Genomic DNA, 23,576 nt, shown 5'->3' on the forward strand with positions numbered 1-23,576 from the left:
ATTTAGAGACCATTGTGTTGTGCATCGTACTTGAGTCTTAAACTTCTGAATCTTCAGCCAAGGGTGGGTGGTGATGTAGTACTGTAGGATTACTTTGGAGGCATGATGAATTAACTAGGTATGGATAAGAGGACTTCGGAGTTCAGATTAAAAATCAAGTCTCATGAAATACTGTTAGACCTGATTTCCAGATAATGAAGCACCTAAAAGGTACAGTCTACTTCCTTTGAGACTATTTTAGTGTAAAGTAATTTAAATATAGACATATTTTTCTAGAGTGTTAAAATATGGCTTATTCCCGTCTTTGTTCTTAATAGCTTTCTTTTGGATTTTAGGCAATGCAGTATGGCTTCCTTGATTTCAACACATTTAACCTTGATGAATATGAGCACTATGAAGTAAGTCTTCCAGAATAAAGGTTCGAACTCTTTCCCCCCTAACTTTGAGGTGTGATTGGCAGATAGCTATTGTGTATATCTAAGGGAGTACAGACTAATGCTTTGATACACATGTAATTGTGGAATTACTACCAGTCAAGCTGATTAAGGTGCCTGTCACCCCACATGGTCACCTTTTTGGGCCTGTATCAAGAACACTGAAGATCTACTCAGTAGATTTCTCATACACACTGTCTACATCAGTCCTCCGTACCTACTAATCTTAGAACTCAGAGTCTGTCCTCACTGACCAGAATTCCTCTTTCTCTTCCCATTTTAACGATTTTCTTCATTCACTGTACTTATGGAAGTAATATCCTTACCTTTCAAAGACAGAAATGTCAAACAGTTGAGACGTGTGTAGGGTAAAAAAGTTCAGTCTTCATTTCATTTCCCTGTTTCAGCAGTCCCAGCACTTTGTGGTGATTCCTGCATTTGATGCGTGGTAAATGAGTGTGCACCGTATATTTTTCCTGTTGGTTTTGTCTGTTGGTATTTATTGATTTCCACAAGGTGGTTGAGTTTGTAAATTTTTTAGCATAGGGATAGATGGCATTTAGTACATCAGTAGTTGTGTTGTGTTTTGTTTTAAGATTATTTATTGGAGAAGCTGAGGCAAGAGAGAGAAGAGAGAGGTCTTCCAGCTGCTGGTTTACTCCGCAGATGGCCGCAATGGCCAGATCTGGGCCGATCCAAAGCCAGGAGCATTCTCTGGGGTCTACCACGCAGGTGTAGGGGCCCAAGGACTGGAGCTGTTTTCTACTGCTTTCCCAGGCCACAGCAGAGAGCTGGATTGCAAGTGGAGCAGCCAAAGCTGAACCAGTACTGCTGTGTGAAGCCAGCACTGCAGGTAGTGGCTTTACCTGCCACGCCACAGCACTGGCCCCATCAGTAGTTGTTAAATCATCTTGTTAATTACCTTGGGGAACTATCATATCCTTTTGGGGCCAGTTCTGTGGCATAGTGGGCTAAGCTTCCGCCTGTGGCACTGGCATCCCATATAGGCACTGCTGCTGCTCTTCCAATCCAGCTCTCTGTTATGGCCTGGGAAAGCAGTGGAAGATGGCTCAAGTGTTTGGGCCCCTGCATCCATATGGGAGACCTGGAAGAAGCTCTTGCCTTTAGATCAGCCCAGCTCCAGCCATTGTGGCTATTTGGGGAGTAAACCAGCATATGAAAGACTCTCTCTGTCTGTCCCTCTCTCTGTAACTCTGCCTTTCAAATAAATAAAATCTTTAAAAAAAAATCCTAGTTTTATGTTATAAAAGTAAACACAAATGGCTTAAATTTAAAAAGGAAACTTACTGGACTTCATAAATGAAAAGCCCTGGGGCAGGTGTGACTTCCAGCATGACCACATTCAGGTGCCCAACCACTTAGAGGACCTGGACTGGAGCCAACGTTGGTTCTAGGCTAGTCCCCTCCATGGTGATCAGGATGGCTACCAACAGCTTTGATTTATCAGAAAAGAATATTCTTAGCTCCTGCAGAAGACCCACAAAAGCCTCTTACGGCCTGCAGTAGGAGACCCTGCCAGTCCCTGAACCAGCTTGTGTTCTGTGCCCTGGGGGGCTGTGGAATACTTTGTGAGTCTTCGTTTTCTGGCCATCTGAGGAGCCAGGATCCCGGGGTCAGCCCTGTCCATCCACTGAGAGAGTTCAGGCCTTTAAAACCACGGGTGTCTTTCTAATACAGTATGTTTGTGAAAAAGAAGATACTTGATTCTGTGTTCTATGCTCCACATAGATAATGACTTAGGTACTATGTTAATGGCATTTTTCAGGCACAGATAGTTTTATTTATTTATTCATTCATTTATTTCTTTGAAAGAGTTACACAGAGAGAGGGAAAGACTAAGAGAGAAAGAGAAGGATCTTCCACCTGCTGGTTCTCTCCCCAAGTGACTGCGATGGCTGGACCTTGGCCAGGTCGAAGCCTAGATAGAACTTCATCTGGTTAAGCCGGCGCCGTGGCTCAATAGGCTAATCCTCCACCTTGCGGCGCCGGCACACCGGGTTCTAGTCCCGGTTGGGGCACCGGATTCTGTCCCGGTTGCCCCTCTTCCAGGCCAGCTCTCTGCTATGGCCAGGGAGTGCAGTGGAGGATGGCCCAGGTGCTTGGGCCCTGCACCCCATGGGAGACCAGGAAAAGCACCTGGCTCCTGGCTCCTGCCATCGGATCAGCGCGGTGCGCCGGCTGCAGCGGCGGCCATTGGAGGGTGAACCAACAGCAAAGGAAGACCTTTCTCTCTCTGTCTCTCTCTCTCACTGTCCACTCTGCCTGTCAAAAAAAAAAAAAAAAAAGAACTTCATCTGGGTACCCTACTTCTGTGGGTAGCAGGGGTCAAGCACTTGGGCCATCTTTTGCTACCAAATAACTTCTTTTGCCCTTGTGTTTTGAAAATAAAGATTTGAAGTAAAATATACTTTCTCATGTAGGTAAGCAAAACTACTGAGAACACTAATTGGCGTTTGTTCTCTGTGGCAGAAGGGGTGCCTTTTGGTGCTAAGGAGTAATACAGGAACTGGATTGCTTCCCTTTCACTGCTGTGAAAAATGGGGGCACTGAGGATGGGGGAGGAGCAAGGACACCACTCTATTTTTTTTTTAACCTTTACTGAAAGGGCATTGAGACACAGAGGTAGGGTAGGCACAGACCACTGGTCTATTTTAAAATTTGAAATTAGTATATTTCATTGATTACAGAATGTCCATTTTTTTCCTATCTTATCTGAATTTGGTTTTGGGTTCCCTGCTTAGACCGACCATGTAGATGTTCATAGACTATTTATTTCTTACTCGTTTTGAATATACATCTAAGTACCTCAATGCCAAGCTGATCTGTCTGCCCCTCACACACTGGTTGTCTCTTCCTCCACCATCAAGTATGTTCTGTTTCCTTATCCATTTCGTTAAGAGATGTTTCTCTTATTAGGGCTTTTGTAGTGGTAACTCAATCCAAATGACTGAGTTAGCGTAACAGGAAGTAACGTGTTTTACATATCAGTTTACACTAATTTTCTTTGTGGTGACATACTCTGTTCTCAGTATACTTGTAATTTTTAACTTCCTGGTTGGTTTACTGAAATTTGATTGCTTTCTTATTAAATAGAAAAATGAAGGAAAGGTGTATTGAAAAAACAGAAACAAATGGTAAGGTTTTTCTCCTTATTTAAGGAATCAGTAAATTTAGGAAAAGAGGGAAGTTTTACAAGTCCCTCTTAAGGAAAGTACAACGGCAGATGAGAATTTATTCAGGTAATCAAATGACTTTGGATCAAAAGCCAAGTACATACTGTGTTTTGGATGGCAGCAGTTAGCTCTATTTTCCAAGGTCTGACTACCCTAGCAAAGAAACACTATTCAGTTACCTAACTGTTCCCTGGGAATACACAGAGCAGGGTGAATTTTAGATTCCCGTCTCATGGTTGTTTATAAACAGCCTTCTGCTAAGACAAATGGTTTCAAAGACCTTCAGAGACTGAGTATTGAGAAAGGAGGTGGGGGAGAAGGTTGCCTCTAAAAATGAATTGTGCTGGTTTTCTCTCTGCAGAAAGCAGAAAATGGAGACTTTAATTGGATAATACCAGACCGATTTATTGCCTTCTGTGGACCTCACGCAAGATCCAGGCTTGAAAGTGGTAGGAAAAACTGTGTTGAGTCTTCTTATTGAAAGTGTCCATTCTGTATTTTTCTTTAGAAAGAGAGTTAGAACGAACTTGATGAAGTATTAACTATTTAAATATCCTTGATCATTTTTGTTTACCATTCATCCTGGATTTTAACTTTTTTTGTTTTTTTATGTTTTTTTTAAGCAGTTACCATCAAATTGGTTTTCAGTCCCCACTCTGATGTTTCCGCCCAATTATAGGTATAACTGTTACTTGTTGTTTTCTTTATGCGTTTTACAAGTGGTGCATTTCTTTATACAGGTTACCACCAACATTCTCCTGAGACTTACATTCCCTATTTCAAGAATCACAATGTCACTACCATTATTCGCCTGAATAAAAAGATGTACGATGCTAAGCGCTTTACAGATGCCGGGTTCGATCACCATGACCTTTTCTTTGCGGATGGCAGCACCCCTACCGACACCATTGTCAAAGAATTTCTGGATATTTGTGAAAATGCCGAGGGCGCCATTGCAGTTCATTGTAAAGGTATGTTTCTAGTGTTGGTTAAAAAATGGTGGACATGTGGAATGCAGGTATAGAAACAAATTGTTTCACCAGGACGCTTGGAACTGCCTTTACTTTTAAACGAATGTTTTTAAAAACCTGAATTTCATGTGAAAAGTGTAGTATGTTGAGTTTTTTCATAAGTAACCATAGTATAAAGGCTTCACGTTGAAATGCATTCACTCATTCATCAGCTGTCTCTTGGGCAGCCACTGTATGATCATTTCTAGAAAGCACCAGAGAGTTGAGCAGACTAAAAATTATCTCTGTGGAGACTGTTTTCTAATGAGTTTCTGTTTGCAGCAGTTACAACAGATTACTTAATATTTTATTAACTAATTCATATTTTATCAGTGAATCACTATGCAGTAATACTGTAGGAATGCACTTGGATTGATGTAGTTTTTCTCCTCTTGTTACATAGTTAATAAAGAAAAGAAATAGGGCTGGTATTGTGGTATAGCGGGTATAGCTGCCAAGCATGATGCTGGCATCCCATTTGGACCCTAATTTGTGTCCCAGCTGTTCCACTTTCAATCCTGCTCCCTGCTAATTACCTGGGAAAAGCAGTGGAAGATGGCCCACGTGTTTGGGCCCCTGCTACCTATGCGGGAGACCTGGAAGAAGCTCCTGGCTCCTGGCTTTGGCCTGGCCCAGTCCTGGCCATTGTGGGTATCTGAGGAGTGAACCAATGGATGGTCTCTCCCTCTCTGTCTGTAACTCTGACTTTCATATAAATAAATAAATCTTAAAAGAGAGAGAAATATATTATTGTTAAGAAAAATTTAACATTGAAAAAACAAAGACAGTGAATTATGGGGAATGATGAGACTGATTTCCAGAGTTTGAACTATATTTGTAATTCCAAATATAACTATAGTTAAAATATTTGGTTTTCAGTGAAAAAAACCACAGGACATACAAAGAATCAGGAAAGAGCCTATTTAATGAGGGGGTGGGAAATAGATCAACAGAAATTGTTTCTGTGAAGAACCAGATGTTTTCTACTTACTAGAGAAATATTTTTTTTAATATTTATTTATTTATTTGAGAGGTTGAGTTACAGACAGGGAGAAACAGAGACAAAGGTCTTCCTTCCATTGGTTCACTCCCCAAATGGCCACAACGGCTGGAGCTACGCCGATCCGAAACAGGAGCCAGGTGCTTCCTCCTGGTCTCCCATGTGGGTGCAGGGGCCCAAGCATTTGGGTCATCTTACACTGTTTTCCCAGGCCACAGCAGAGAGCTGGACTGGAAGAGGACCAGTATCCATATGGGATGCCGGCACCGCAGGCAAACAGTTAACCTACTGCACCACAGCGCCGGCCCCCAGACAAATACTTAATTTTTAGAAAGGGTCTTTTATTTTGTATATTTATTTTTACATTTGTTGGTAAGGCAGAGAGACAGTTAGAGACAGAGAGATCTTCTCCATCTGGTTCATTCCCTGAATTCCCTTAATAGCCAGGATGAAGCCAGGAGCCCAGTGCTCAATCCAGGTCTCCCCAGTGTGAATGGCAGAGACCCAGGTACTTAAGCCATTGCCACTGCCTCCCAGGATACAAATTAGCAGGAACCTGGAATCCAGAGTGGAGCTAGGACTCAAGTTGATGGACATGTTGAATGAACAAAATGAAAATAGCAATTGAAAGAAAACACAAAAGTGAATGAAAAATAAATTCTGAAAATTAAGTAAGTGAAACAAAAATTCGTTGAAGGAATTCCAGAGCAGATTTGAAGATACAGAAGAATCAACAGAAGTGATGATAATGCTATTAAAAATTATCAGCTCTGAGATTCAAGTGAAATGAAGTGAACTGTGCAGCATCTAAGGAATCTCTAAGATAAAGCCAAGGAGACCGACATAAGGATAATGGGAGTCCCAGAAAGAGAAGAGAGAGAAGGCAGCAGAGAGGTTACTTGACTGAAAACTTCTGAAACTCGATGACAGTCATGGATGTAAATGTCTAAGAAGGTCGGCAAGCTAAGCAGGATAAACTCAGAGACCTACAGGGAGTTACATTATAATCAGACTGTCCAAAGGCAGACACAATTTAGAAAGCTGCAATATACAAGTAACTTAGAGTATACAAGGGATAACTACTAAACTTACGGGCAGATTTTTTAAATCAGCAACTATGAGAGCCAGAGGAGAGGTACCTGATATATTCAAACAGTTGAATTATAAAAACACCTTCCAGCATAGTAGGCTAGGCCTCCACCTGTGGCACTGGCGTCCCATATGGGACGCCGTATGGTTCTTGTCCTGGCTGCTCCTCTTCTGATCCAGTTCTCTGCTTATGGCCTGGGAAAGCAGTGGAAGATTGCCCAGGAGCTTGAGCCCCTGCACCTGCATGGGAGACCCGGGAGAAGCTCCTGGCTCCTAGTTTTGGATTGGCCCAGCTCCGGCTGTTGGAGCCATTTGAGAAGTGAGCCAGCAGGTGAAAAACCTTTCTTTCTCTCTCTCTCCCTTTCTCTGTCTGTGCCTCTGCCTCTCAAATAAACAAAAACGCTTTCCAACCAATAATCCTGCATGTAGAAAAACTCCTTCAAAAATAAAGATGAAACTAAGACAGTTCCAGGTAATCAAACACTGAGGCAATGTGTTACCACTAGGCTTATCCTGCAAGAAATGCCTCACGTTGAAGTGGAAAGAAAGGACCTTGCATAGTAACTAGCAGAAATGAAGATCATGAGGAGAGACAAGACAGCTAAAGGCTGAGACCACTGGAATGTACGATAGCGTGTGGTGCGTTCCTGTAAATTCTAAAACGGAGAGTGGAAATACACTGGAAAGGTTAACAGGAGTCACTGATTGGTTTTTCAAGTTAATTAACAAAATTGACGACCATTTTAGCTAGATTGATGTAAAGAGTCATATTACTAGGCCGGCACCCTGGGTTCTAGTCCCAGTCGGGGCGCCGGATTATGTCCCGGTTGCTCCTCTTCCAGGCCAGCTCTCTGCTGTGGCCCGGGAGTGCAGTGGAGGATGGCCCAAGTGCTTGGGCCCTGCACCCCATGGGAGACCAGGAGAAGCACCTGGCTCCTGGCTTCAGTGCGGTGCGCCGGCTGCAGCGGCCATGGTGGGGTGAACCAACGTCAAAGGAAGACCTTTCTCTCTGTCTCTTTCTCACTGTCCACTCTGCCTGTCAAAAAAAAAAAAAAGTCATAGTACTAAAATTTAAAAAGGGAAAAAGTTGTTACTACTGATTCTACAGACATGGAAAGGACAGTAGAAGCCTGAAAGCAAATTTAGGACACAATCTGGGTGGTATAGATGAAGTGGACAAATTCCTAGAAACACAAAACCTGCCAAGACTGAACCACAGAGAAATAGAAAATGGGACTCGCTCTTCAACTAGTTAGGAGATGGAGTCATGAGTCATGAGTGAATCCAAAACCTCCAAACCTGATGGCACCACAGGGAATGCTACCAAACACTCGAAGAAGCAACATCACTTCTTTGCGGACTTTTCCCCTAAATTGGAAGAGAACACTTAACTCCCTCGTTGTATGAGGCCAGCACTGGCAGAGGAGACCTGGAAGAAGCTCCTGGCTCCTGGCTTCAGACTGGCTCAGCTCTGGCTGAGGTGGCCATCTGGGGAGTGAACCAGGGGATGCAAGACCTCTCTCTCTCTGTCTCTACCTCTCTCTGTAACTCTTTCAAATAAATAAAATAAACCTTAAAAAAAAAAAAAAGGAAGGAAACCTTTTCGTCTAAGAACAGGCAGCAGGCAAGAACGCCTAGTGCTGTGACCTTTGTTCAGCATAGAATTAGAAGTTCTAGGGGCCAGTTTTGTGGCACAGTGGGTTAGCCACCACTTGCAGCCCCATCATCCCCTGTCAGAGTGCTGCTGTGGGTCTGGACTGCTCTTATTCCAATCCAGCTTCCTTCTAGTGTGCCTGGGAAAGCAGCAGATGATGACCTAAGTACCTTGTCTTTAGTTCCCATATGGGAGACCTAGCGTTTTGTGTAATAGAAAAATTCATCCCATAATTCACGTGGAATCTCATCGTATGCTGAATAACCAAAACAATCTTGAAAAAGAACAAGGTTGGAAGTCTCGTACTTCCCAATTTCAAAATTTAGAACAAAGCTACCTCAATCAAAGATAGATAAATAGATCAGTGGTGCTTAGAATAGATCCCAGAAAGAAGTCCTCATGTATATGGTCACATGGTTTTCAATGATGGTGCCAAATTCATTCAATGGGAAAGAACAGTCTTTCAAAAAATACTGCTGGGAAAACTGGATATCTACATGAAAAAGAATGAAATTGAACCCTTATGTAACACAGAGTACAAAAATTAATTCAAAATGGGCCAGAGATCAGAATGTCAGACCTGAAATCACAAAGCTCTTAGGACACATTATTGAAAAGCTTCAAGACATTTTATTTGGCAATGATTTTTGGATAGACACAAAAGGCACAGACAATAATATAAGACAAACTGTATTATAATTTCAAGCTTTTTTACATGAAAAGACACAAACAGAATAAAAAGACAAACCATGGAATGGGAGAAAGCATTTGCAAATCATGTATCTGGTAAGATAGTAACACCTGGAATATTTGGTTAGAACACCTACCATTCAACAACAGAAAATAATCCAATTCAGAAATGGAAACATTCCTCAGTAAATATCCTCTGAAAAAGGTGCTCAAGTGGCATGGCCGGTAACCCTGTGAGAAATTGCTCTGCATCACCAGTATCTGGAGAAAAGCAAATCACAGCCTCAGTGAACTGCCACTCATACTCACTAGGATGGCTATTGTCTAAAACAAAACAGAAAGCAAGTACTAGCCCGGATGTGCAGAAATTGAAACCCTTGTCTGCGCTGGTGGGAATGTAAGAAGATGCATGTGAGTGTCTCAAAAAACTAAAAATAGAACTATCCCATGATCCAGTAATCCCTCTTCTGGGTTTATCTCCAAAGGAATTAGCAACAGGGATATGAACAGATATTTGTACATCGTATTTATAGCAGCATTATTTCCAGTAGCCAGAAAGTAGCAGCAACGAGGGTCACTCAGCAATTGAAGGAATAAACAAAATGTGATCGACATGTTTACAATGGAATATTATGCAGCCTTAAAAACAATGAACATGAACCTTGGAGACATAAAACCAATAGAAGTCAGCTGGTTGGGCAAGGTCAGGTGCATTGTGTGAGTTCACTCACATCGGGCGCACAGAGTAATCTCATTCAAAAAAGTAGGACAGAGGCTGCCAAGGGCTGAGGGGAGGCAGGGTTGGTGACTTCTTGTTCAATGGGTACAGAGTTCTAGTTCTGAAAGATGAAGTGTCTTTCGGAGGTTGGTAGTGCTAATGTTTGCACAGCAACTTGAATTATTTAATGTTCCTGAACTGTACACATATAAAATGGTTGAAATGATTTCCCAGAACTCACTGTAGTAAAACATAGGTCTCTGAGTTCAGTAGAATATTTAAATTAACTGTCTTTTTAAATTATCAAGTAAAGCTGCCCTCTGCAACACTAGCATCTCATACGGATGCCAGTTCAAGTCCTGGCTGCTTAACTTCCAATCCTGCTCCCTGTTAATGTGCCTGGGAAAGAAGCCGAGGTTGGCCCAAGTGCTTGGACCCACGTGGGAGACCTGGAAGAAGCTCCTGGCTTTTGCCTGGTCCTTGTGGCCACTTGGAAAGTGAACAAACAGGTGGAAGATATTCTCTTTCCCTCTCCCTCCTCTCTTTCTTCCCTCTCTCCCTTTCTCTTTGTGTAACTCTGCCTTTCAAATAAATAAATCTTTTAAAAATACTTTAAAAATATTCAGTGAGCTAAAAAAGAACTCAGAGAGCCATTAAATGAAGTCAGGAAAATGATGCATGAACAAAAGTGATAAAAGTGGTGAATTTTGTTACACGTATTTTACCTCGATTTAAAAACCAAATCTAGAGTGGCCGTTTGTCCCAGAGGGTTAAGCCGCCACTTCATATATCACATCTGGTATGGGAATACTTGAGTTTGAGCCCTGGCTCTGCTTTCCATTCCAGATTCTGGCTGAGCACTCCCTGAGAGGCAGCAGGTGACTCTTCCATAAAAGTGCTTGTGTCCCTGGCCATTCACGTGGTAGACCTGGGTTGAGTTCTGTGCTCACTGTGCTCATAGCTTTGGCTTGGCCCTGATCTGGCTATTGTGAACATTTCAGCAGCGAGCTAATGGACAGGAGATACCTCCCTGTCTCTCTGTCTCTCAAATAAATAAAAAATAAAATCCAGCATATGACATCCTTCTGTTTTTAAAAATTGCCTATTTTGGCCGGCGCCGCGGCTCACTAGGCTAATCCTCCGCCTAGCGGCGCCGGCACACCGGGTTCTAGTCCCGGTCGGGGCGCCGGATTCTGTCCCGGTTGCCCCTCTTCCAGGCCAGCCCTCTGCTGTGGCCAGGGAGTGCAGTGGAGGATGGCCCAGGTGCTTGGGCCCTGCACCCCATGGGAGACGAGGAAAAGCACCTGGCTCCTGGCTCCTGCCATCGGATCAGCGCGGTGCGCCGGCCGCAGCGCGCCGGCCGCGGCGGCCATTGGAGGGTGAACCAACGGCAAAAGGAAGACCTTTCTCTCTGTCTCTCTCTCTCACTGTCCACTCTGCCTGTCAAAAAAAAAAAAAAAAATTGCCTATTTTTTATTCGTTTGAAAGGCAGACATCTCCTGTCCTCTGATTCACTCTCCCAATCCCCACAACAGGCAGGGCTGGGCCAGGGTAAAGCCAGGAGCCCAGAGCTCCATCCACATCTCCCAGATGTTTAGCGCAGAGCCAAGTGTTCGAGCCGTCACCTCCCAGGGTGCACCCTAGCAGGAAGCTGCCCAGGCACTCTGATCTGAAATGTGACTGTCCCAGGCAGCATTCTGATTTGCCAAACACCCACCCCTTTTAAAAATTCTTACTGCAATAAGTGGTTAATATTATTCTTATCCAGTGTACTTTTAGCCTCTTGCCCCATAGGACATTTTATTCCTTTTTTTTTTTTTCTTCAAAATTTATTTTAAAGGCAGAGTTACAGAGAGAGAAATGGAGAGACAGAGACAGAGAGAATTTTTTATCTGCTGGTTCCCTCCCCAAATGGCTGCAGTGGTCAGGGCTGGGCCATGCTGAAGCCAGGAGCTTCTTGCAGGTCTCCCACATGGGTGCAGAGGTCCAAGCACTTGGGCCATCTTCCACTGCTTTCCTAAGCACATTAGCAGGGAGCTGGATCGGAAGTAGACCAGCTGGGTCTCAAATGAGCACCCATATGGGTTGCTGGCATCTCATGGAGAGGCTTAACCTGCTACGACGCAGTGCCGGCCCCAGTGACATTTTCTTATTTTCACAGTTCAGCATGTCTGGGTACAGGTAGTAGTAGTGGGGAGAGGCCAAAGGTGCTACAGAACATCTTACAATGCCCAGGACAGTCCCTGCAACAACTAATCATCCAGAAATGTCACTCAGTACTGCTGAGGCTGAGTAACCCTGAAATAGATTGATGACCAATTACAAGAAGATTTCATGTGATTAGAGCTTTCTTCCGAGAAGAAAGATGATGACCGTATGAAAATTGGATTGTGCTGTGAAAATAGAGATTCATTAGGCAGTGTGTTAATCTGTTGGGGCTGTGTAGCAGAATACAGCACGATGGCTTAAATGGCAGAAATGCATTTCTCACAGTCCGTTCTGGAGGTGGGAGGTCCAAGATCTGGGTCCAGTAGAAGGCGGTTACTGGTGAGGCCTCCCTTGCTTCCCGATACCTGCTCTGCTGCTGTCATGCTGCGGCTCTTCCTCTGCGTGTGTCTGCCTCGTTTTATAGGGGCTGTTGGAACAGGATGCATCCTTACAACCTTGCTTAGGCTTTGCCTTTGTAAGTGCCCTGTCTCCAGAGACAATCGCACTGGGAGTTGCACTGTAGTCCGTGACATTCTGGTTTGTGCACCCCACCTCCTTAGGTGCACCTTGCAGCTTCAATGCAGTGTCTTGGCCTGTGTGCTCTGGGTGTTGGTGGCGGTGGGCCTTTATTTCGTGTCATCTGTCCCCTTTAGTCCAAACTAGTAGTGTGTCTGCTGGTGTAATCCCATCTCTGTCTGGCCACCGCTGCTGAGACAGGTGATTAAATCCTTGGGTAATCTCCACGGAACATTATCCAGCCACATCTTCGATATTCCCTCCAGGGTGTACCTTCTCATTTTGTCTAGTATGTACAGGCTGAGAATTTTCTGAATCTACCTCCTGGTTCCTTATTCAGTTCATCTCTCTGCTCTTCTGTTTTATTATGATCAGTAAGGAGAAACCAGGCTGTACCTTCAGTATTTTCTTTACAAGTCTACTATGCTGAGTTATCCAAAGGGATCCAGGATTCCCACCCTCCTGCTTCCTGCCTTCCTTTTCTTCCAGTTATTTGAGAGGCAGAGAGTTTACATCCCAGGGCTCACTCACCAGATGCCCCAGTTGGGGCTGGGCCATGGCCAAAGCCAGGAACTGGGAACTCAATTCAGGTCTCCTGTGTGGGTGCCAGTTACCCAATTACTTGGACCATCGTTACTGCCTCTTTGTGAGTCCACTAGCAGGGAGCAGAGAGTAAGGAGTTAGAGCTGGGAATTGAACCCAGGCACTCTGGTGTAGAATGTAGGCTACTTAACCACTAGGCTTAGTCAAGTCTGCTCCAGAATCACCCTTTTTAGTTTATTATTGATTTCTGGCTGACATTGAATCAGAATCACTTTTCACATCCACACAGATAACTCCTTCCAACAGCTTTTCTCAAGACAATTCCTTTTCTTAACAAGGGCCTTGAGAATTCTTCTAACTCAACAATTTCAATTTTTACTCTCCTCCTTTATGAGTGTGTTAGAGCAGTGCCCTGTGCTGTGATCCTGATCTCTGTTAGAGTTAGCCGGAGAAGTAAAATCAAGAGAGCAGTTAGAGATGCAGGAGATTGAGGTGCTGGCTCTGTGAATATGAAGCCTGGAGAGTCCAAAACCCACAGCGTGGGGTAGCCGATCTGTGGATGTTGCAGAAGAAATCCCAAGATCGTGTCCTGGAGAATTCCCCGGCCCCGGCAGGTTGGTCTTTCTGTCGTGCAGACCTTCAGCTGATTGGTTGAGGCACAGCTACATTGCAGAGAGCCTGTGCCTACTGAGGGGGTCACCAGTTCACACTGCTATCTCCAGATATCTTCCACGTTGACATGGAAGATGATCTGTTTAGGAGAAACAGCGGACTGATGCGGTATATGTAAGAGTGGAACTAGGTATCAAGCCAGAGTAGAAGCTTTTGTTGGGTATGGGAGTTAAGTGAAGCTTTCAAGCCTTCGCTTTGGGAAAGATGGTGATACCATCAACAACACCCAGGACAGAAAACCTTCCCCCCTTACCTGAGCACCACTGTTCAGAAAACGACGCTTTTTATTATTATTTTTAATTTACTTATTTATTTGAAAGTCACAGTTACACAGAGAGAGAAGGAGAGACAGAGAGAGAGGTCTTCCATCCGCTGATTCCCCCCCAGATGGCCTCCATGGCCGGAGCTGCACTGATCAGGAGCCAGGAGCTTCTTCCGGGTCTCCCATATGGGTGCAGGGGCCCGGTGCAGGGGCCCAAGGACTTGGGCCATCTTCCACTGCTTTCCCAGGCCACAGCAGAGAGCTGGATCGTAAGTAGGCAGCCAGGTCTTGAACCAGTGCCCATATGGGATACTGACACTGCAGGTGGCAGATTTACCCGCTTCACCACAGCTCCGGCCCCCAGAAAATGATTCTTAACCTTGGCTGTACATAGAATCATCAGGGGGATTTGAGAATCTCTGCATCCCAGCTGTGCTGCTGAGTGGTAAATCAGAATCCCAGGGGTGGTAAGATCAGTCCACCAGTGTTTTTCTCTAGCTCATGTTAGTACGCAGCTGACTGAGTAGTATTTTGAGGGAAAGCACTGTCATAGGAAGCCAACAGAATCGTGGGGTACATGAGACTAGGTGTCACTGATTTGTCTCTTTCCCTAGCTGGCCTCGGTCGAACAGGCACCCTGATAGCCTGCTACATCATGAAGCATTACAGGATGACAGCAGCCGAGACCATCGCGTGGGTCCGAATCTGTAGGCCCGGCTCGGTGATTGGGCCTCAGCAGCAGTTTCTGGTGATGTAAGTAGCTGGAAAGCTCTTGTGGTCTCCCCTGGAAACTGACAGCAAGTGGAATTTTGTTAGTCTCCAGTGACATCTGCTTGTCCAATAGGAAGAGGTTAGGTTATTGATGTGTCTTTCTGGAAAGCTGTGTTTTGTTGTCATTTAAACGCTCTAGGAAACAAGCAAGCCTGTGGCTGGAAGGGGACTATTTCCGACAAAAGTTACCGGGGCAGGAGAATGGACAACACAGAACCTCGCTCTCCAGACTCCTTTCTGGTGTCGATGACATCTCAATAAATGGGGTCGAGAACCGAGACAAGCAGGAAGCAGAACCGGTAATGGAACCACCCTCATCGCGCTGTTGTTATTGCTTTAAATGCTGTTGAGAACCTTGTAGGGCATGCAGAAAATTGTAGGTGAAAACAATAAAGCGCGTTTTGAGGGATTATCGTCACACAGCCTTTTATATGTACGGCCCTCTCTGGGAACATCATAGTCAAATCAGTTAACGGAAGGATAAGTGTCCATAAAACCGAAGGTATCTCTTACTTACCAGGCACAGGTGGGAGAGAGGACGGTGAAGGGAGCTCTTTAGATGGACCTAGTACTGCTCTGCCCCTATCCCTTTTCTCATCACGACAGCTCATTAGTTTCCACGTGGAGTTTAGGGATTTAGGGAGTAGCAGTACTCAGTTAAGTGGTGGTAAGTACCTGGGGAAATCGTAACAAGAACGTTCTTACCCATGAAAACCCATGGTGCCTCTTCAGTGTATGACAGGAGGCTGCTGGGGTCTCGTCTCTCTGTGCGGGTCCACTTTGGTCATCTCAAAATGGGACCTGTAGCTCCATGTTGCAGGAAGCTCAGCAGAAACTTGGGGGTGTGTAGCAGTAAGGGTTTGTGTCTATCTGCTGCGCTTGACTGCATTCCTAGTGCAACTTAAACCATTAGCTCAGTGTTTTTTTACTTACACAGTACAGTGATGACGACGAAATGAATGGCGTGACACAAGGTGATAGACTTCGGGTTCTGAAAAGCAGAAGACAATCAAAAGCAAAGGCTGTCCCCCTCACGTGAGTCCGGTTCCCTCTGTGGGGTGATGGTGCTGTGTGGTGTGGGGGGGTTTCCTGGCGAACGCTTTGCCCCATGCATTTCTCTCTGAATTTGCATGTCCATTGTGCCACTTTGCAGTTAATTTCTTTGTTATTTGAAAACCCAAGGGTGTTTCTCCCAGCCATCCTAGGTTTATTTACGTGCTCTTGGGGTAACCTCAGGAGCCTTTATCCGTGGGCAAGCAATATTAACAGTGCTTTTCTCCATGGATGGGCAGCATGGGCTAGCCTCAGGGGAGTGACAGTGACAGCGGATGTAAAGTTCAGAACAGCAGACTTGCCCATGGCTACTACAGCTGTCAGTTCTGTTCAACTCACTACCACATTACAGATCATTTGGGATTTTCTCTTAATGTTAAAAAGTTATTTATTCATTTGAGAGACAGCCAGACTGAAAGAGCGCTCCCATCCACTGATTGATTCCCCCAATGCCCACAGTGGCCAGGACCAGGAACTTAACACAGTTTGCCCACATGAATGGCAGGGACCCAGTTACTCGCATCATCACCTCTGCTTCCCAGGGTCTGCATTGGCAGGAAGCTGGAATGAAGAGTGGAGCTGCAGGGGCAGGTATAGAACCAGATACTCTGGTACGGGCTGAGGGCATCCTAACTGGTGCCTTTAACTGCCAAGTCCGGTGCCAACCCCAGAGCATTTGTTTTGATACCGTAGCATTTAGTCAGCTGTGACATGATGGCTTACTCACATCTGTGTGTGTGTGTGTGTGTGTGTGTGTGTGTGTGTGTTATAGTAATGTTCCGATTGCAGATGGTTTCTTGTGTGGTGTTAGGTTGGATTCAACTTCATGGAATGTCCAGAATTGTTAGAAAGTGCTTAGAGTCAAGGTTCATGGGCCGTGCAATCCAAGCCAAGCTTCAGGAGCTGGTTCTACCTGTGCCACTCCAGGGAGCCTCCCTTTTCCTGTGGGAGTCACATTTCCTGCCTGTTTGGAGGGAGGTGGAGAGAGGAAGGCAGTGAGTGTCTTGTTATGGTAATGGCACATCCCAGATGTAGGCAGACCAGGCTTTCCTTTAAACTAAAATTGGTTCCCCACAGGTTGTGTCCTTCTAATCTAAAGTAATGAAGTGGACATACACAAAGAATGTGTCCTCATAGGTACTTAAACCACCCGGCACAGAGGATCAGGTGCCACGTGAAGTTAGGGCATCACTGTCGACTTTAGGCATTTATAGACTGCTTTACAAATGGTACCTTTTGTATAATTTAGTCTGCATGAAAACATGGTGTAACGTATTTTAACTCCAGATGCCATTTGCATTTGGATTTTGTTAAAAGTCTTCATCTAAGTCAGGGGTGGGGAATTTTTTTTTTCTTTTTGAGGGCTATTTGGATATTGTCAGCATCATTCGTGGGCCATTAAAATCATCAGCTGGGGAGTCCTGCCTGCTGTTGGCTTGGCAGGGCGGATGGCCCCAGCCTGGTGTAAGACGTTTCAGTGGGTCTGCTTCTGCCTACCGCGTGCCTCCAGCTGATCGTCCTGAAGGGATCTCCTGCCCTGACGAGCCTGGAACAGTGCTCAGCCTCCACTCTGCCTTTGAGCCACCTGGGGGAGCCGCGGCCACGCAGGCGGGCCGGGCCTGAGGTGCTGCGTGTCTGGAAAGTTCCCCCATGTTGCAGTTACTGCGGGGGCAGGGACCACCCCTCAGCTTACAAGCCCACAAAATGGATGCTTTGTGGGTTGCTTGTAGCTTGTGCCCCACTGTTTCATCTCGAGAACCCGCATCCACGTCAGTGTTTTATTGCCGCATTAGGTCCAGGGGACGGAAATTCTGCGTAGTGAAAAGGTCGTGTTAAGTAGGCTGCTGGAGCATCTCCTCGGTGCCCCTCAGAGACTGGTGCCTTCTGGAATGTGGTTTCTGAAGAGTTCAGATCACAACCTGCTCCCCTTTTCCAGGAAAATTGAGACCCCAGGCCGGTGCCGCGGCTCACTAGGCTAATCCTCCGCCTTGCGGCACCGCCACACCGGGTTCTAGTCCCGGTCAGGGTGCCGGATTCTGTCCCGGTTGCCCCTCTTCCAGGCCAGCTCTCTGCTCTGGCCAGAGAGTGCAGTGGAGGATGGCCCAAGTGCTTGGGCCCTGCACCCCATGGGAGACCAGGAGAAGCGCCTGGCTCCTGCCATCGGATCAGCGCGGTGTGCCAGTCGCAGCGCGCCAGCCGCGGCGGCCATTGGAGGGTGAACCAACGGCAAAAGGAAGACCTTTCTCTCTCTCTCACTGTCCACTCTGCCTGTCCAAAAAAAAAAAAAAAAAAAAAGATACCCCAGAACAAGTCTCTCCCAGCCATAAGTGTGGTAGCAGAAAACAACAAAGATGCCAGTTTTACATACTACCAGCACCAGATGACAAAGCCTCTGTAGGGTTCTATTTGCCAGGATTGATGAGGTTCGCTGAGATGAATGTCAGAAGGGATTTTTTTTTTTTTTTTTTTTTTTTTTTTTTGACAGGCAGAGTGGACAGTGAGAGAGAGAGGCAGAGAGAATGGTCTTCCTTTTGCCGTTGGTTCACCTTCCAATGGCTGCCGCGGCTGGCGCATCACACTGATCAGGAGCCAGGTGCTTCTCCTGGTCTCCCATGCAGGTGCAGGGCCCAAGCACTTGGGCCATCCTCCACTGCACTCCCGGGCCACAGCAGAGAGCTGGCCTGGAAGAGGGGCAACCAGGACAGAATCTGACGCCCCGACCGGGACTAGAACCATGGTGCCGGCACCGCAGGCGGAGGATTAGCCTATTGAGCCACAGCGCTGGCCCAGAAGGGATTCTTGTTGGTCAAGGGAAAGAAGCTGAAGACCCTAAGACCATGGCGGGGTGAGGGAGATGGCTCCCAGGCCAGCATTGGTTCAGTTTCCTGGTTCTGCTCCAGCGTTGCCTATACCGGGCACTATGTTAAATCAAGTGAAATGGCAAAGGCTTACAACATCAAGTTACCCAGGATCCGTTTCATAATGGCAATTCTAAAAACAAGAGAATCGCCTCAAAACCGTCCCCTCTCCACGTTACACAGCTAACAGATTTCTAGGCCACGTTTCTAAAGAAGAAAGCGAAACACTAAATTTCTCCAAGCTGTTAATTATATGTGGGCTTTTCGATGCGTCACAGCAAATCTTGGTCCTGGCCTTTTTAACACCACTTTGGTTGTCCCTGTACCTACCCTTTTTGGTTTGTAGCTTTTGTGGCCTCAGAACAGGAAGTCCATGTGAGGTCCCCAGCCGTGTGCGACAGCAGCTTTGGTTGGGAAACCTAAATTTTAAATCAAATCTAAATTCAATCGTAAACTCAGTCCCTGGCCTCCCATGTATTCAGTCGCTGACTCACCCGTTGCCATGGGCAAGTTACTTTGCTTTGAGACCGGTTGCTTGGTCAGATGAGAATACAAGTTAGTGAAATACGTGAGCACTGGTGATTTCTCAGGAGAAAGCTGTAGTTGTTAAAATGCTGTTCCAACTACTGCTTCCTCTTTTATCAGCGGTCAGTATTTTGGGAGAGTTTAAGTTGTCAGAAGTTGTGATGTGGCCATTTTTTCTGAGAGCCCCCCCGATCCCGTGTTCCATGGAGGCTGTAGGTCACGCAGCACCGTGACACTGGGCTCATTTCCAGGACTTGAGGGCAGGTCTCTTCCCTGTGCTGAAACTGATCTGGTAGGTTTTCTGACTTGAGCCGGAGGCCTGTCTTTGTGCATGCTGATTGTTAAAGAAAATGCCTTAATGTTAAATAAAATGCCTTACAAAGATTGCAGTTGCATCTTATGTGGGATTAAGTAAGCAGAGAAATACAGTTAGCCTGGAAAAACCCTTCGGTCCCCTCTGTAGCTAGCGCAGTAGGGGTGCGTGTGTGAGTCAGCAGCTAGAAAGAATTCTCATGCCGTGAGCTTCACTAGAGGAACACACACAGTGCGGAGATAGCGTGAGTGTGACTTGCAGGGTGAGGCTGGGTTTTTATTTTGGGCCCAGCCTTTGGTGTAATCCCTTTGTCCTGGGCAGGACCCCTGGCACGTAGCTGTTAATGATGTCGATGATGCTGAGGGCACCCCGACAGTCACTTCCTACCTGATTGGCCCGTGCTTTCCCCGCACCAGGTGCCCCACAGAGCCTTTGGTATGTGGTCATGGGTGGAACAGGAGGCCATTTGGAAGGGCAGTGTTTGGAGGGAGCTGCCACCCTTCCATGGGAGCGGGCTGTCGTCCCTCACTGCCAGCACCCAGGCCAGGGGATTAATGTGAGAAAAATGAGAAAACCAGCTCAGGGAAGATAGGTGTGGAGGGCACCTAAGTGGACCGTTGCTCACTTGGTGTGGCGTGGGTGCCAGCATGGGCCGTGTTGGCAGAATGCACAGTGTGCTCCCGGGGTTGAAGTGTCCCTCCACGGCAGTGAGAGCAGCTTAGCTCTGCTGGGCCCGTTCCGGCGTAGCTCTGCCTCCTGTGCTCTTGTTCATTAGTCTAGTCTAGGGCTTTCTGGTTGGTTGGGTTTCGTTGGTAGTTTGATTTTGCCTCTTTTTTCTCCATGGTTTGGTTGAGTTTCGCCTGTGTATCTTGTGCTCTCTGAAGAATGCCAGCCACCGATGACTGAGTTCAGAATCGGCAGGTTTAACTAACAAGGGGCAGTGTCCACCTAGAGATCGAGCCCAACCTTTTGTTCCTAAATATGAATCCTTTGTCTCCGCATAAGTGGCAAAGCCTGGTCCTGGCTTCCCTGCCCCCTTGCATCCCAGCTCCCCGCTCTGGGCCTTTTAGGGTGTGTGATACTCATCTGGGGCTTTATTGGTGTGTTTGGTGCGTTGTTTATTTTGGCTTCCCGATTTGAACGTCTCTTCTTTCCCCTTCACCCCTTTCCAGATGTCCCCTAGCTGTGCTGACCTCTGCACTGTGTAGTGTTGTCATCTGGTGGATTGTGTGTGACTACATTCTTCCCGTCCTGCTGTTCTGTCTCGATGGTTTCAGAACACAGTAGCCTTGAGGACCCCTTGCAGAGAGCTGCTGTGTAAGTGTCCCGTTCGTGCCCCTCCCGCCGCTCTCTCCTGGTTTCCCACGTGGTCCTCCCCGGTGCATGTCCCTCCCCTGGCGGCTCTCTTGGCTTTGTTGGTTTGCCTATTTTCTAAGGTTCTTTTTCTGAAACTTTGCCGTGAATGGGTTGGTGGCGGGGAGGGGAGGCCTCATTGTTTCTTTCACAGAAGGGATATTGAAGGCAGCTTACCTTGTTTTTATCTGTGCTTGCTTTTGGCAGACGTTGTGAAATAGCAGTTTATAAGTAAAGACACTGGAGCAATTTCTCTTCACTGTAGAAGACGTTCAGTTAGCTTGGTCAGTCGGGCAGTGACCGCCCTCTAGTTTTGTGTACCTTGAGTATGTCCTCTCCATTTCTAGAAAGAAAAAAAGTTTCCCCGCTCATCTTCTGCTCTCAGTAAATATTTGCTTTTGTGGCGCTACTGACCAGTGTGTTAGCCTGGCTTTCCACTGGACAGCAGCTCTCCCGAGTCCCCTCCTCCCGCCTGGGGGACACAGGCAGGGCTGTTCCACTGAGAAGGGGAAGCGCAGGGGAGATGAGTGTGCTGTCCACATCTGTGCCCCTGCTTGGCCCTCGCTCTGCTCCTGCTTTTGCGCTTGCCCCAGAGTAACCAGAAGGTCTTTTGACGTGAATAGAGGCCATTGTGACTTTTTTGAGATCTTTCATCCACAGAATGAGTGCCTTCTTACTCCACGGAACATCGTAGTTGAGACCAAAGGCAAAGAGCCGGCTCTGTATCCAGGTTGCGTCCTTTTGTTTTTCCTCTGAAGCTTTTTCTTTAACTCATTTTTCAAAAATGTCTTCTCTTGCCCCAACTTGATTTTGGAACTAACTAAAGAGTGCAGAAGTCCCTTCCGGGGACTCTTCCAAAGTAAGACTCCATTGCATCCACCTCTGGTACGTTGTGGTTTCATTGAGTGTTTTCCTTCCTAGGGCTGAGAAAGGTTTCAAAACTGAACAGATTCCACTTTTCAGTTAGGGAAACTTGCTTCATGTGTTCCCACTCGTGGCATATTCTTGACTGGCTTAGTAGCACAGGCCTATCCCGGCGTATTCACGTACGCTGTGCTTCTGATGTAATTTCACCTTTGAGGTTTTCTCCTGTCTCTTGGTAAGAGTCAGTTTTCACGTTTGCTGACTTGAGAGTGCTGTACTCTGCCGACATTCACTCTTCCCCAGGTATTCCCGGTGGCCGAGACCTTCCTAGCGGGCAGAGTGCAGCAGTGTCCACAGGTGCGCACCCCCCCCCCCCTCTCCCCATTACTTTCCTTCAACCAGGCTTCATTTATGAAGCTGGCTGTTCTTGCACACCGTTGTTCACCTGTGCTGGCAGGTGAGGGAGCACTGTTTGGTGAGTTGTCACTATTTCCAGGAGTGCCTGGAGTGCTCGTCCGGAACAACCCTTGGCCTTGCTGTGTGAGGCGTCCAGGCCCATTCTCCTGAGAGTTTTTTATTAGTGGGGACAGCATAGATAGTGCAGAGGTGCCCTGATGGCTTCTTTACTTGGAATGGAGCATTCAGGCGTGTTGTATCTTGGTAGATGAGACTTGGCTTTTCAGTGTTTACTTTGCTTAAGCTGCAGATACCACTGCATGTAAAATCTGGGAGTCCTGAGGCCCTAAAGATACAAAAGAGTATACGGTGACCAAGCCTGGAGATAAGTAGGACTGACGGAAAGACAGGAGGGAGACAAGTACGTGTGCTGAAGTTTGCTCAGCAAGGAATGAAAGGGTGACTGTTCCACTGTTGTCAGCTGCGTGCGTCTCATCAGGCTGTCAGTGTGATTTGCAGGTGCAGTGGCTGGGGTTTTTCCCCTTTGTTGACGCAGGCCATAGGTGTGATGACTGCCTGTTCTTAGTGCAGAATCATAGCAGCCTACCCAGTATGATTGACACACTCTGAATTTCTTCCATTCTCTTGGTTTCAAAGCTCTGCATATATCATTAGTGGATAAGATTACTTAGTTCACGTTAATTTATGCTAATTTTTACAGAGAAAGAAATAGGTTGAAAAGATGCTTCCCATCAGCATAAGAATGGAACACTACAGCAGTGCTCCTGATTTTTTTTTAAAAAGATTGATTTTGTTTATTTGAAAGGCAGAGTTAGAGGCAGAGGCAAAGAGAGAGAGGTCTTCATCTGCTGGTTGCAATGGCCAGTGCTGGGCTGATCCAAAGCCAGGCCTCAGGAGCTTCCTCCGGTCTCCCATTTGGGTGCAGGGTCCCAAGGACTTGGGCCATGTTCTATTGCTTTCCCAGGCCATAGCAGAAAGCTGGATCGGAAGTGGAGCAGCCGGGACTCATATGGGATTTTGGCACTGCAGGCGGCAGCTTTACCTGCTGCGCCATAATGCCAGCCCCTCCATTAGTGGTGAATCTGACAAGTGAGACCGTTGGTCCCCCAAGTAGGCAATGTGCTGTCACTTGTTTTTCCTCCTGTTAGTGATTTTACAGCGTGGTGCTCAGCTGTACTTTTTGGCCATCACTGGCCTCAAATTCTTGTAAGAGTATTGCTTCCTCCATTTGTGGTCTCTGGAGGAGCTGGGGGTGCATCAGCCGTTTGTTTGGTGCAGAATTCTACGTTCAGATCCCAGACAGGGAGGAATAAATGGTTCCCCCTCACTTTGCCGCAGCAGACCAGACGTCTCAGCAAATCCTTCTTTTAAGGAGAAGCGACCACGTCTGCATATACTTTCTCTGTTCTGTTAGGACAGCCCATGTGTGCAG

The 23,576-nt window shown here is 46.5% G+C and overlaps 1 protein-coding gene across 17 annotated transcripts in view; it reads left to right on the forward strand.

The window, feature by feature from the left end:
• Nucleotides 1-23,576, forward strand: part of CDC14B (cell division cycle 14B) — a 107,681-nt gene that overhangs the window by 68,967 nt on the left and 15,138 nt on the right. For 11 of the 17 annotated variants that reach the window (XM_051818489.2, XM_051818502.2, XM_051818497.2 and 8 more), the window contains exons 7-12: nucleotides 336-398; nucleotides 3,990-4,077; nucleotides 4,369-4,599; nucleotides 14,605-14,743; nucleotides 14,901-15,060; nucleotides 15,699-15,796. In XM_051818489.2, the coding sequence (XP_051674449.2) occupies nucleotides 336-398; nucleotides 3,990-4,077; nucleotides 4,369-4,599; nucleotides 14,605-14,743; nucleotides 14,901-15,060; nucleotides 15,699-15,796 (779 nt within the window). Of the gene's footprint in view, nucleotides 1-335; nucleotides 399-3,989; nucleotides 4,078-4,368; nucleotides 4,600-14,604; nucleotides 14,744-14,900; nucleotides 15,061-15,698; nucleotides 15,797-20,682; nucleotides 20,828-23,576 lie in introns of those variants that run through there. The other 6 variants (XR_011379078.1, XR_011379083.1, XM_051818507.2 and 3 more) reach the window with 3 other exon arrangements.

Source organism: Oryctolagus cuniculus, chromosome 1 (assembly GCF_964237555.1).
Source record: "Oryctolagus cuniculus chromosome 1, mOryCun1.1, whole genome shotgun sequence".
Classification (NCBI taxonomy): Eukaryota; Metazoa; Chordata; class Mammalia; order Lagomorpha; family Leporidae; genus Oryctolagus; species Oryctolagus cuniculus.